Source organism: Takifugu rubripes, chromosome 21, assembly GCF_901000725.2.
Source record: "Takifugu rubripes chromosome 21, fTakRub1.2, whole genome shotgun sequence".
NCBI lineage: Eukaryota > Metazoa > Chordata > Actinopteri > Tetraodontiformes > Tetraodontidae > Takifugu > Takifugu rubripes.
Window position 1 is genome coordinate 19542005 of NC_042305.1, and position 15657 is coordinate 19557661.

Genomic DNA, 15657 nt, shown 5'->3' on the forward strand with positions numbered 1-15657 from the left:
CTAGAACTCATATTCAGGCCGTGAGCTCAACCCTCGTGTTTCTTCAGACGGAAGCTTCTCCTGCGGTCGAACACAAATGCACCGAGGACTCAGACCATAAACTAAAGCCAAAGCCAGGGAACAGCGGTTCAATGAATGTGGTTTTGAAGGTATGGACGTGGACCAGGGTGTCGGTGGTGATTCTGTAGAAGGTCACAGTGCCAGCGGGGTAGTTCACATAGACGGCGACTCTCCGAGGATCAGTGGATGAGAAGGGGAGGTGGGCTACCTTTATGTTATCGTGGAGGACAGAGTAACCGCTGTCAGAACACTCAAGGCTCCAAGACTGCTGATTCTTTCCAAACCAGCTTTGGGGACTGCTTCCATGTCTCCAGATCTTTTTGTATGCCACAGAAATCCAAACCCGTCCTGTCCACTCCACCTCCCAGTAACAGCGACCAGTTAGGCTGTTGCTACACAGCAGCTGGAGACAGTCCTCAAACCTCTCTGGATGGTCTGGATATGGTTGGTCCTCGGCCACTCTCCTCATCACCCTGTTGTTGGACACTTGGATTGACCTGTGGACGGTGTTGGTGTCCACGCTGAGCTCACAGTGATCTAAAGGGAGAGAGGAGGAACCAGGAACCAGCTCATGAAACACAACTGAGTCCACTAACTGCTGCTTTTTTCAGAGCGTGACGTGCTGACGCATCAAGTTGATCACTTACACTTCTTCACACCACTCTTAAGTCTCTCTTTCCCACAATGGTCCAGTCTGGATTGGGAGAAGACACAGAGGAAATGAAATCCAAGGCAGGACAGAGGTTCAACAGATGCCACCTCAACCTTGAGCTCTACACTGTTCGTCCCTGACTTTGGGTCTGCCTGAACCGGTTTGCTCTTGATTCGGTTTGTGAACCTCAGAGCTGGATTTGTGACATCTCTCCATATGCCAACGTCATGGAGGAGAACTTTGCCTATTTCTCTCTAAGGATTCCCTCCCAGGCAGTGGCTGCAGCCAGATGGTTGTGCTGGCATCACCTGATCTTTCTGTATCTCTGACGTGACCCTTTTATTCTCCCTTATCTGGGTTCTCGTACCCTGAAGGTCCAGAAAGCATCACATCTCTCTGCTCAGAGGTGGTTCAGATCTCACAATGTGCTGCTTGAACCACCGAACGTCTGGAAGGTCTCCATGCTCATCAATAAATAGTATCAGGTCTTCATTTTAGGGAGGGTGTTTGCATCTACCTGAGAACCTCCAGGCTCAACTCTGGATCCTCCAGAACAGCAGAGAGCTGCTTCGTTCCATCATCTCCAGGATGGTTGAAGCTCAGGTCCAGTTCTTTTAGATGGGTTGGGTTGGACCTCAACGCTGAGGCCAGAGCAGAACATCCTTCTGCTGTGATGAGACAGCCCGATAACCTGCATGCAAGCACATCCACCACACAGACACACACACACACACACACACACACGCACACACACACACACACACACACACACACGCACGCACACACACACGCACACACACACACACACACATTCCTCACTAATTAACAGCTCATTTATGCAAAGTTCTGGGTCGTGTGTCGGGGCCTGGACCTGACTGGGGAGCGAAGCACAGGAACCAGAACCAGACTAAGTCATTTTAAAAGCTGTGGGAGTGAACAGTGGTCGGCTGGTCGGCATTTTTGGTAAAGATATTTCCTCTTTTTGGAAGATAACCAACATTTCAAGCTGCCATTTAGAAAAACTGATGATGCTGATAAGGAGCACTAACCTGAGGATCTTCAGCCGGCAGTTTGGACTCTTCAGACCAACAGAGAGCTTGTTCAGCCCTGAATTCCTCAGCTCATTGTTACTCAGGTCCAGCTCTAGCAGACTACAGGAGGAGGCGCTGAGGACGGGGGACAGAGCTTCACAACTCCTCTCCCTCAGATTGCAGTCACTCAACCTGAAAAAAGAAAAGAAGAAGAAAGCAGGAAATCCTTCTGGTTCTCTCCTGCACAATCAGGGACGCAGGCTTATTTCTTTAGTTGACCTTTATGAGGACGGAAGGTGCAATGATACGGAATGAAATCAGTTCTTGGAGTAACTACTGCGACTGCCTAAAACGCTGCCAGATGTGATGCGTGTTGCTGAACACCTGCAGACACCTGCAGACACCTGCAGACACCTGCAGACACCTGCAGACACCTGCAGAACACCTGCAGACACCTGCAGACACCTGCAGAACACCTGCAGACACCTGCAGAACACCTGCAGACACATGCACACACCTGCAGAACACCTGCAGACACCTGCAGACACCTGCAGACACCTGCAGAACACCTGCAGACACCTGCAGAACACCTGCAGACACCTGCAGACACCTGCAGACACCTGCTGACACCTGCAGACACCTGCAGAACACCTGCACACACATGCAGAACACCTGCAGAAACCTGCAGACACCTGCAGAACACCTGCAGAACACCTGCAGACACCTGCAGACACCTGCGGAACACCTGCAGAACAACTGCAGACACCTGCAGACACCTGCAGAACACCTGCAGACACATGCAGAACACCTGCAGAACACCTGCAGACACCTGCTGACACATGCAGAACACCTGCAGACACCTGCAGACACCTGCTGACACCTGCAGAACACCTGCAGACACCTGCAGACACCTGCAGAACACCTGCAGACACCTGCAGACACATGCAGAACACCTGCAGACACCTGCAGAACACCTGCAGACACCTGCAGAACACCTGCTGACACCTGCAGACACCTGCAGTCACCTGCAGACACCTGCAGTCACCTGCAGACACCTGCAGTCACCTGCTGACACCTGCAGACACCTGCAGTCACCTGCAGACACCTGCAGACACCTGCAGTCACCTGCAGACACCTGCAGTCACCTGCAGACACCTGCAGTCACCTGCAGAACACCTGCAGACACCTGCAGTCACCTGCAGACACCTGCAGTCACCTGCAGAACACCTGCAGACACCTGCAGAACACCTGCAGACACCTGCAGAACACCTGCAGACACCTGCAGTCACCTGCAGACACCTGCAGTCACCTGCAGACACCTGCAGACACCTGCAGTCACCTGCAGACACCTGCAGACACCTGCAGACACCTGCAGTCACCTGCAGACACCTGCAGACAACTGCAGAACACCTGCAGACACCTGCAGACACCTGCAGTCACCTGCAGACACCTGCAGACACCTGCAGTCACCTGCAGACACCTGCAGTCACCTGCAGACACCTGCAGACAACTGCAGAACACCTACAGACACCTGCAGAACACTTACATGGCTTTTCTGCAGGCTGTGACCACTGGCAGCAGCCTCAGAAGAACCCACTCTGAAGCAGAGTATTTCTTCAGGTCAAACATCTCCAGGTCTTGTCCTGAGGACAGTAATATGAAGCCAAGAGCTGACCACTGAGCAGGGGAGAGACTTTCTGTTGTCAATCTTCCAGATCTGAGGTTCTGTTGAACCTCCTGGACCAGTGAACTATCGTTCAGCTCGTTCAGACAGTGGAACAGGTTGATGATTCTCTCTGAGGACAGATTCTCTCCAATCTTCTCCTTGATGTAGCCAATGATTTCCTGATTGGGCTCTGAGCTGCCTTCACCGTTAATTAGACCTCGTAGAAGAACCTGATTGGTCGGCAGAGAAAGACCCAAAAGGAACCGCAGGAACAGGTCCAGGTGTCCTTTTTCATTTTGCAAGGCCTCGTCCACCGCACACTGGTAAAAATCAGCCTGTTTGATTTTGGTGTTGAACAGTTTAGAGCATAAATAACGAAAAAAGGTTGTTTCTTCTGACAGTATGTTGGTGCCAGACTTGGTGAATGTCAAATGTGCATGAAGAGCAGCGAGAAACTCCTGAACACTCAGATGGACAAAGCAGAACACCTCCTCCTTGAACAGTCCTCGCTCCCTTCTGAACATCTGCGTGAACACTCCTGAGTAGGCATCAGCCGACCTGACGGTGATGCCACAGTCTCTTAGATCGGACTTGTAGAAGATCACATTGCCTTTCTGCAGTTGTTCAAATGCCAGCTTTGCCAGAATTGGAATCATCTCACAGCTCTCTGGACTCCATTGTGGAGCTTTCCCGTCTCCTCTCTTGTTTTTCGGTGTGCACTGAACAACCAGGAAGGAGATGTACATCGCTGTGAGAGTCTTGGGCAGCTCTTCTCGCATCTTCAACACATCCTCAAAAACCTTTGCAGTGACCCAGCAGAAGATTGGGATGTGACACATGATATGGAGGCTTCGAGATGCCTTGATGTGAGAGATGATCCTGCGCGCCTGCTCCTCCTCCTTGAACTTCCTCCTAAAGTACTCTTCCTTCTGCACGTCAGTAAACCCTCGCACCTCTGTCCTCATGTCCACAAAATCCGGATGGATCTGATTGGCTGCCGCGGGCCTCGTGGTTATCCAGAGTCGAGCGGAGGGGAGAAGACTTCTGTTAATGAGGTTTGTGAGCAGGACCTCCACCGAGCACGGTGCCTTCACATCTATATCCGCCTCCTGGAATTCATTGGTTCTGGTGTCCATTTCTAGTCGGCTCTCATCCAGCCCATCCAAGATAAACAGAAGCTTGAATTTACAATTGTCAAAATTGGCGTCTCCTGATGACTGCAGAGCTGTAAAGATGCTGTTAAGAGCCTCTATTTGAATGGCCCTGGACTCTTGGATGCACTTATGAATGAGTTCAGCCAAGGATAGGCGTCTCCCCCTCAACAGGTTCAGGTGGCGAAAGGTGAACGGCAATATGAGATGCACGTCTTGATTGGCTCGTTGTTCTGCCCAGTCCAACACAAACTTGCGGATTAGAAAGGTTTTGCCAATTCCTGCATTTCCGCTGGTCAGAACAGTTCTTATGGGTTTATATTTCCCAGCTGGAGGTGTAAACAGGTCACTGGGACTAATGGGTTGTTCTGTGTCTGAAGGGTTCCCAACCATGTCAATCTGAGTGACCTCATGCTGAGCATTGATGTGTATGTCGCCACCGGTGGTGACGTACAGCTGTGTGTAGACGTCGTCCAGCCGTTGCTCGTCTACCTTCTCATCACAGCCTTCCTGCACACACATAAACCTGCTCCTCAGGTTTGACTGAAGGTTTGATTGATAAGAGCCGATGGGGACGTGTTCACATGTGGGACCTTAAAGCAAAATATACATGCACATGTGTTAGTCGATATATTCAGCAGATATGAATATATTATATATTTATTCCAGAGTGCTTTGAGCTGATGTTTTACAGTTTATCTTCTTCTCAGGTCCAGTTGGGCTTCACATTTCAAAAAGACAAGAACAGCATCACTGGAGTAAAACAATCCCAAAAATTTAAGTAAAGAACTCAGAAGAGCTTTTAAAGCAGGTACGACTGGAATTCTTTCAGACTGACGCTGCAGCAATTTGCTGTTGATGCTGCTGTTGAGATCTGACGCTCAAAGTTTCAGACTGGATCAAGTTTCACTGATTCCAGATCAGGAAAAACAATGAAAGTGGTGGCGGGTCTCAGCAGGTCCGAAGGGTTGATCATGAGTTCTGAACTTGATAGGAGACAAACCTCCATTCCAAGAAAAGACGGTGCAGCTTCATCTGGAAGGATGGGTTAACCCTAACCCTAAGCATGCCTCCTCAGTCAGACCACTTCCTGTGTGTCTTGGTAACAGTTAACTCTAAATTTATGACATTTTAATGACGTTAGTCGTTATGATGGTCACTCTATCCATGCCTTTATTACACCTCTATCCATGCCTTTATTACACCTCTATCCATGCCTTTATTACACCTCTATCATGCCTTTATTACACCTCTATCCATGCCTTAATTACACCTCTATCCATGCCTTAATTACACTTCCATCCATGCCTTTATTACACCTCTATCATGCCTTTATTACACCTCTATCCATGCCTTTATTACACCTCTATCCATGCCTTTATTACACCTCCGTCCATGCCTTTATTACAACTCCGTCCATGCCTTTATCACACCTCTATCCATGCCTTTATTACACCTCTATCCATGCCTTTATTACACCTCTATCCATGCCTTAATTACACCTCTATCCATGCCTTAATTACACTTCCATCCATGCCTTTATTACACCTCTGTCCATGCCTTTATTACACCTCCGTCCATGCCTTTATTACAACTCCGTCCATGCCTTTATTACACCTCTATCCATGCCTTTATTACACCTCTATCATGCCTTTATTACACCTCTATCCATGCCTTTATTACACCTCTATCCATGCCTTTATTACACCTCCATCCATGCCTTTATACCACCTCTATCCATGCCTTTATACCACCTCTATCCATGCCTTTCTAACACCTCTATCCATGCCTTTCTAACACCTCTATCCATGCCTTTATTACACCTCTATCCATGCCTTTATTACACCTCTATCCATGCCTTTATTACACCTCTATCCATGCCTTTATTACACCTCCATCCATGCCTTTATACCACCTCTATCCATGCCTTTATTACACCTCCATCCATGCCTTTATCACACCTCTATCCATGCCTTTATTACACCTCCATCCATGCCTTTATCACACCTCTATCCATGCCTTTATTACACCTCTATCCATGCCTTTATCACACCTCCATCCATGCCTTTATCACACCTCTATCCATGCCTTTATTACACCTCTATCCATGCCTTTATCACACCTCCATCCATGCCTTTATTACACCTCTATCATGCCTTTATTACACCTCTATCCATGCCTTTATTACACCTCTATCATGCCTTTATTACACCTCTATCCATGCCTTTCTTACACTTCTACCCATGCCTTTATTACACCTCTATCATGCCTTTATTACACCTCTATCCATGCCTTTATTACACCTCTATCCATGCCTTTATTACACCTCCGTCCATGCCTTTATTACAACTCCGTCCATGCCTTCATCACACCTCTATCCATGCCTTTATTACACCTCTATCCATGCCTTTATTACACCTCTATCCATGCCTTAATTACACCTCTATCCATGCCTTAATTACACTTCCATCCATGCCTTTATTACACCTCTGTCCATGCCTTTATTACACCTCCGTCCATGCCTTTATTACAACTCCGTCCATGCCTTTATTACACCTCTATCCATGCCTTTATTACACCTCTATCATGCCTTTATTACACCTCTATCCATGCCTTTATTACACCTCTATCCATGCCTTTATTACACCTCCATCCATGCCTTTATACCACCTCTATCCATGCCTTTATACCACCTCTATCCATGCCTTTCTAACACCTCTATCCATGCCTTTCTAACACCTCTATCCATGCCTTTATTACACCTCTATCCATGCCTTTATTACACCTCTATCCATGCCTTTATTACACCTCTATCCATGCCTTTATTACACCTCCATCCATGCCTTTATACCACCTCTATCCATGCCTTTATTACACCTCCATCCATGCCTTTATCACACCTCTATCCATGCCTTTATTACACCTCCATCCATGCCTTTATCACACCTCTATCCATGCCTTTATTACACCTCTATCCATGCCTTTATCACACCTCCATCCATGCCTTTATCACACCTCTATCCATGCCTTTATTACACCTCTATCCATGCCTTTATCACACCTCCATCCATGCCTTTATTACACCTCTATCATGCCTTTATTACACCTCTATCCATGCCTTTATTACACCTCTATCATGCCTTTATTACACCTCTATCCATGCCTTTCTTACACTTCTACCCATGCCTTTATTACACCTCTATCCATGCCTTTATTACACCTCTATCCATGCCTTTATTACACCTCCATCCATGCCTTTATACCACCTCCATCCATTCCTTTATTACACCTCTATCCACGCCTTTCTAACACCTCTATCCATGCCTTTATTACACCTCTATCCATGCCTTTATTACACTTCTACCCATGCCTTTATTACACCTCCATCCATGCCTTTATCACACCTCTATCCATGCCTTTATTACACCTCTATCCATGCCTTTATCACACCTCTATCCATGCCTTTATTACACCTCTATCCATGCCTTTATTACACCTCTATCATGCCTTTATTACACCTCTATCCATGCCTTTATCACACCTCTATCCATGCCTTTATTACACCTCTATCCATGCCTTTATCACACCTCTATCCATGCCTTTATTACACCTCTATCCATGCCTTTATTACACCTCTATCCATGCCTTTATCACACCTCCATCCATGCCTTTATCACACATCTATCCATGCCTTTATTACACTTCTACCCATGCCTTTATTACACCTCCATCCATGCCTTTATTACACCTCTATCCATGCCTTTATCACACCTCTATCATGCCTTTATCACACCTCTATCATGCCTTTATTACACCTCTATCCATGCCTTTATTACACCTCTATCATGCCTTTATTACACCTCTATCCATGCCTTTATTACACTTCTACCCATGCCTTTATTACACCTCTATCCATGCCTTTATCACACCTCCATCCATGCCTTTATCACACCTCTATCCATGCCTTTATCACACCTCTATCCATGCCTTTATTACACCTCTATCCATGCCTTTATTACACCTCTATCATGCCTTTATTACACCTCTATCCATGCCTTTATTACACTTCTACCCATGCCTTTATTACACCTCTATCCATGCCTTTATCACACCTCCATCCATGCCTTTATTACACCTCTATCATGCCTTTATTACACCTCCATCATGCCTTTATTACACCTCTATCCATGCCTTTCTAACACCTCTATCCATGCCTTTATCACACCTCTATCCATGCCTTTATAACACCTCTATCCATGCCTTTATCACACCTCCATCCATGCCTTTATCACACCTCCATCCATGCCTTTATCACACCTCTATCCATGCCTTTATCACACCTCTATCCATGCCTTTATTACACCTCTATCATGCCTTTATTACACCTCTATCCATGCCTTTATTACACTTCTACCCATGCCTTTATTACACCTCTATCCATGCCTTTATCACACCTCCATCCATGCCTTTATTACACCTCTATCATGCCTTTATTACACCTCTATCATGCCTTTATTACACCTCTATCCATGCCTTTCTAACACCTCTATCCATGCCTTTATCACACCTCTATCCATGCCTTTATAACACCTCTATCCATGCCTTTATCACACCTCCATCCATGCCTTTATTACACCTCTATCCATGCCTTTATTACACCTCTATCCATGCCTTTAATACACCTCTATCCATGCCTTTATTACACCTCTATCCATGCCTTTATTACACCTCCATCCATGCCTTTATTACACCTCTATCCATGCCTTTAATACACCTCTATCCATGCCTTTATTACACCTCCATCCATGCCTTTATTACACCTCCATCCATGCCTTTATTACACCTCTATCCATGCCTTTATTACACCTCTATCCATGCCTTTATTACACCTCTATCATGCCTTTATTACACTTCTATCAGCTGGATTACTGTAAAGCACCATTAACGTGCCCCGCCCGTCTGTAGTCTCCTGCCCGTTCCCATATTCTCAGCCTCAGGGCGGCTGATCGGCTCCCGGAGGCACCAGAATCTCAGCAGAACCACCTGGAGTGCTGCTCCTAAATCATGAAGCCATCTGCCATCGGACGTTAGACAGCCCCCTTTACTCCACATCTTTAAAAGCCATCTCAAAATGCACCTTTTTCCGGCTATGAGACTTTGATCCTGCTTTTATTGTTTGTGTTGTTTTTTTTCCGTGTTCATTTGTACCTATTTTTATCTGAGCTACTTTATAATTGTAATGATTGCTTTTAAAGTGCTTCATGAATATCATCATTAAACAACTCTGGATGTTTTACCCGACGTGTTTTGAGCTTTCTGTTCTCCATTCAACACTTTATTCTCAATGTTAAGTGTTATTATTTGATTACGGTACCTTTATTTTGTTGCATCATACAATGTTTATGTCACCTGTAGGATGTGACGTTGTTGCTCCTTGTATGTTCCCATTAAGAGCGCGGGAAGCTGAGTAGTTCCTGTTCCTATAATAAAGATTATACCACCTGGCTAAAGTCACTGAAGGGATTCGCTTGCTTATGCTCCACTACGCATAGACGCTGTGCAGCAAAACTGACCACCTTGACAGTTTATGGGCCCAGGCTATGTTGGACACAAGGATAGCATTCGGAACTGTCGGAAGAAGTGAACAAGACGGAATAACACGGAGCTTCGGTGGACAACTTGGAGATAAGTGAGTCAAAACTCGAATGAAGTTTTCCCGATATATTACGCTGAAATGGCTAACAGAACCGCAACCCCAGCTCCGCAACTAGTTTTTGATGGCTTAGAAGAAAAATACGACCAATGGGAAACGAGGTTCTTGGGTCACCTGCACATTTTAAAATTAAAAGAGACCCTTTTGACAACGTTATATGGCGGGACAAATGAGGAGCAAGCTGAAGACAGGAGGAAAAATGCTGACCGTTATGCTGAGTTAATCAGGCTAATAGACGATAAAAACCTGTCCATCATAAGACACGAAGCAGCTGATGATGGAGGGAAAGCCCTGAAAATATTGAGGGAACATTACTCCCAAAAAAGCAAACCAAGGATTATTATTCTATACACATCACTGACCAAGTTACAAATGAAAGATGGTGAGAATGTAACTGATTATATAATCAAAGCTGAAAATATAATAATGGCTTTGAAAGATGCAGGTGAAGTCTTGAGTGATGGACTGAATTGTAGCCATGGTACTTAATGGACTACCTGATTCATTTAAACCCCTCGCAGTCCATGTAACACAGAACGAGGAGAATGTTACATTTGCTGACTTTAAGAGAAGACTACGAGTTTATGAAGAGAGTGAGAAAATGAATAAGGCAGAGTCTACAGATAATGTGATGAAGACACATGTGAAAGAAGGAAAAGGACCCCCCAAGGCATACACCAGCAACAAAAAGGATGAAGATGCCAATGTAAAGTGCTACAGGTGTGGAATAAAAGGCCACAAGGCAAGGAAGTGCAATAGATAAGTGTGGTGTGGCTACTGTAAGAGTAACACACACCAACAATCCTTGTGCAAGAAAAAGGGGGGACAAGACGGTGCCAGGAAGTTCGTAGAGGAACAAGACAATGACAAAGAAGACTTTTTCTTCACGGCTCAAGACTAAAAGGATGAAAGACCACCAGCCTGTGTGAAGATAAAGGGCATCATGGTGGATGGGGGTGCGACATCCCACATCGTTAATGACATTAGGAAGTTTGAGAGCTTCAATGACACTTTCCAACCTGACTCACACTCAGTGGAGTTAGTCGACGGAACAAAGTTCAGAGGAATAGCACAAAGAAGAGGAACGGCGACAATCTGCCTACTTGACAACGCTGGACAACAGCACAGAGCACATCTAAGAGAGGATTTATACACCCCTACATACCCGCATGACATCTTTTCTGTGGCAAGGACCACAAATGGAGCAGCGACAATCACCTTCCAAAAGGGGGACAGCCGAATGGTCACCAGGAACGGTAACAGATTTGACATCCACCAGAGTGGTAACTTGTATTACTTGTCATCAAAAGAAGACAATGTCGACCAATGTAAAGCATGTCATGATGCTCAAACCTGGCATGAAATACTAGGTCATTGTAATTACGATGACGACAAAAGTTATAAGGTCTTGTGAAAGGGATGGCGATAAAGGGAAGTGTAGTCAGACAGACACAATTATGTGAAGTGTGCACAAAGGGAAAATTCACCCAGACAAGAAACAAAGAACCTAGTACAAAGGACAAGAAACCCTTAGAGTTAGTTTACACTGATCTAGCAGGTCCCATGCAAACACCTAGCATAGAGGGCTACAGATATGCCCAATCTTTTACAGATGATTATTCAGGTACCATGATGATATATTTTCTAAAAGCTAAAAGTGATGCAGTGCAAGCAACGGAGTGTTTCTTGGCAGATGTAGCTCCATATGGAGAGGTCCGATGTATTCGATCTGATAATGGCACAGAATACACAAGTAAAGACTTCCAGACACTATTAATTAAGAATAGAATCAGACATGAAAGGTCTGCACCCTATTCACCCCATCGTAATGGTACAGCAGAAAGAGGCTGACGCACCCTCTATGAAATGGGCAGGTGCCTACTGTTAGAAAGTAACTGACCAAATACACTTTGGAACTATGCTGTACAGACAGCTGCTTATGTTAGAAACAGATGCTACAGTAGGCGAACAAAGAAAATGCCATACCAGCTATTTACAGGAAAAGAACCAAACTTTGGAAATTTGGATCACTATGCTATGCCTACAAACACTTAGACAAAGGGAAATTAGACTCTAAGTGTGAGCAGGGTATTTTTGTGGGCTATGATAAAAACAGCCCAGCGTACCTGGTGTATTATCCAGAGAAAGAAAAGGTTCAGAAACACAGATTGGTGAAGTTCACAACCAAGACTGGAACGGAAAAAAGAAACACAGAATTGTGAGTCATACATTAGGTATAGTGATTGGGAGCTGCACCCCAAGGTCAATGATAAAAGGGAAATTTATGTTGATGACAAGGATAAAAATGGATTATGTCAATATATACCAAATGATGGTGCTGAGCCCTTACCTGGACAGACTGAGAGCACACAGCCAGGTACAACCATTGAGACTGTACAAAGAAGAAACCCACCATCATACAATGTTTATGTCACCTGTAGAACGTGACGTTGTTGCTCCTTATATGTTCTGGTTAAGAGCGCGGGAAGCTGAGTAGTTCCTGTTCCTATAATAAAGATTATACCACCTGGCTAAAGTCAATGAAGGGATTCACTTGCTTATTCTCCACTACGCATAGATGCTGTGCAGCAAAACTGACCTCAGCAACACTGATAACCAACTAGAGAAACAGTTTAACCTTTAACCTCAAGATTCAAGATTCAAGAGTACTTTATTGATCCCTTTAGGGGGGGTCCATCAGGGAAATTAGCATCTCCAAAGAAACGTACAGCACTGTACAAAATTACCCACCACCATTACACCCCATCAAACCTATTAAAGATAATAAAAATGTAATAGTGGCGTCTCCTTCGCCTCAGGTCTCGGTGCCCAGCCATGTCTCAGCTTGCCTCAGCTTGTTTATGTGTGTGGGTGTGTGTGTAAGAGTGTTGTATGCATGTGTGTGTCTGTCCTTTTCTTAATTCTGTTGTTCTCTTTGCTGTTTTTATCCTTTGTGAGGCACTTTGTGCTACCTAGCGTATGAAAAGTGCCATATAAATAAAGATTGATATTGATATTGATATTGAATAAAATAAGAAATAAAATAGAATAAATTAAAAATAGAATATAAATATAAATATAAAACTATAAAAATGTTCCAGTTCTCCTGTTGGCCCTCCTCCCCCCCTGTGAGGAGTTGAACAGCCTGATGGCTCGGGGGATGAATGAGTTCCCCAGTCTGTTGGTCCTGAACTCGCCTGCATTAAAGGCTTTAGAACAGAAACTGAAACAAGCGTCACTGACCTGTTGGATCTGAACTGACAGCTGAAAGATTTTGCAGAATGTCGTTCCGAGGTATCTTCTCTAAAATCTTCTTGGTGACTTCCACGGCTCCTTGATCTTTGTTAGCCTTCACCATCAAATCCACAACGACCGTCCTCTCTCTGGTCTCTAGTTGGCCCTCTTTAATCGGGTTGAAGCCTCCCATGATTCCAGGATCTTTCAGATAAAATTTGAATTTATTGAATTCTTCCTCAGTTAAATTCTCCAGAACCTTCAGCAGGATCTCTTGGGCCATTGTAGCGTCCTGCTGGCAGTAGACCTGCAATCAAGTGAGTGAAGGAACATTTCAGGAGTGAACTACACACCTTCTCTTTAGAGCAGGAGTGCTCATTACGTCGATCCTGATCTACCGGTCGATCGGGATCTACCGGTCGGTCGATCGCGGCGTGACATTTAAAAATATCAGCCGATCATTCATCCCGTCACGTGATTGATGTACAGGGCAGCCAGTGAGATGACAACTGAATTTGACAATCAGGCGACCAATCACGTGCAAACAACGGCGCTGAGTGCAGCAGAACGACGTCAGCCTATCAGCAGTCCCGTGACTTGATTGACATACAGGGCAGCCAATCAGAAGCGCTAAACTATTCAGCCAATTACCTCTGATTTTAAGCCACCGCTAAAGCTGATGGTCATCAAAATGACTGAGGGAGCGGGACCAAGTAAGAAGACAAAAACAGATCACTTTCATATCGGCCAGTGCAAACATCTACTTTCTACATGAAGATGATGAAGTCCAAAAAGCGTTGCACGGTGACTGATGAACATCTGGAGGTGTGGGTGAGGCTGTCAGCAGCTACGGTCCCTGTGCCTCCCTGGCTGGTTCAGTTCAGTGCACGTCAGCAAAGTAAACTTAGGTAATTACAAAAAAAGGTTAATAGTTAATTATTATGTGTGTTTTGCCATATTGGCTCATTCAGTTAAGCAAAGTACATCAACTGTACATACAAATAATCCTCAATACATTTGAAAATAATTACTGTTTTGCATTTTTGTGGTGGGTAGATCACTTTGACTTGGTCATTTTGTAAGTAGCTCGCATGCTGAAAAAGTGTGAGCCCCCTGATTTAGAGCCTCCGTCCCCAAACACCATCGTTCAGGAGATGGTTTAAAGGTTGAATGAGTCATTAACGACGGTCCAAAGTTGGTTGTCAGTAACGGGACAGGAAATCAGACAGAGAGAGGAGCAACGATAGTTGTGGGGGAGCAGATCACAGAAAGCTGTTTTGATCATTTTCTGGATGAACCTACATCAACCTTCTCTCTCAAAGCTGCTTTAGTCACATGGGGCCCAAACGCACCTCCCAAATGTGAGACCCCTTAACTCTGAACTCTTTATTTTGAAATGGCAACTAACTTGAATTGGTTTAGTTGGCTGATGGAACTGCTCCAAAGTGACATTTGACAGGCCAACGACCGGGACTGGGACAGCCCATAATACCCATATTAGTAACGTGGACCAACGAAAGGGGACAAAAGCCAAAGTTTCAGAATCAGCCTAAAGAAACATATGACAGAAGACATCAAAGACTTTAGGAACAAAGGCAGCGCATGTGCCATCGAGCTGCATCTTTCCAGGGTCGTGATTAGTAGCAGGTTCTGATACAGTAGCACAGATCATCAAAGAACACGAGCACGTTGTCTAGAATCAAAGAAAAGAACAAAGCTGCATGAAACAGTTGTGATCAGGGCGACTCAAGTAGTTCTGAGGGATCTGGAGACAAGGCGGCATTGTTGATGACAAACAGGAACAAACAAAAACATCGATCTGATATTGATATTAGAATGGACAGCACACGCACACACACACGCACACGCACTCACTCACACACACCACTCATACAGCACACACACTAACACACACACACACACCACTCATACAGCACACACACTAACACACACACACACACCACTCATACAGCACACACACACACACCCACACACACACACCACTCATACAGCACACACACTAACACACACACACACACCACTCATACAGCACACACACACACACACAAACACCCCCCCCCCCCACACACACACACACACACACAAACACCCCCCCCCCACACACACACACAAACACCCACACACACACA

General features: G+C 45.2%; 1 protein-coding gene across 1 annotated transcript in view; it reads right to left on the reverse strand.

The window, feature by feature from the left end:
- The window catches only part of LOC115247483 (NACHT, LRR and PYD domains-containing protein 3-like), a 33380-nt gene extending 18795 nt beyond the window's left edge, over positions 1-14585 (reverse strand). The window contains exon 1 of the mRNA XM_029829266.1: positions 13517-14585. Coding sequence (XP_029685126.1) covers positions 13517-13790 — 274 coding nt within the window. The 5' untranslated portion in view covers positions 13791-14585. The remainder of the gene's footprint in view (positions 1-13516) is intronic.
- Positions 14586-15657: the final 1072 nt, after the last annotated feature.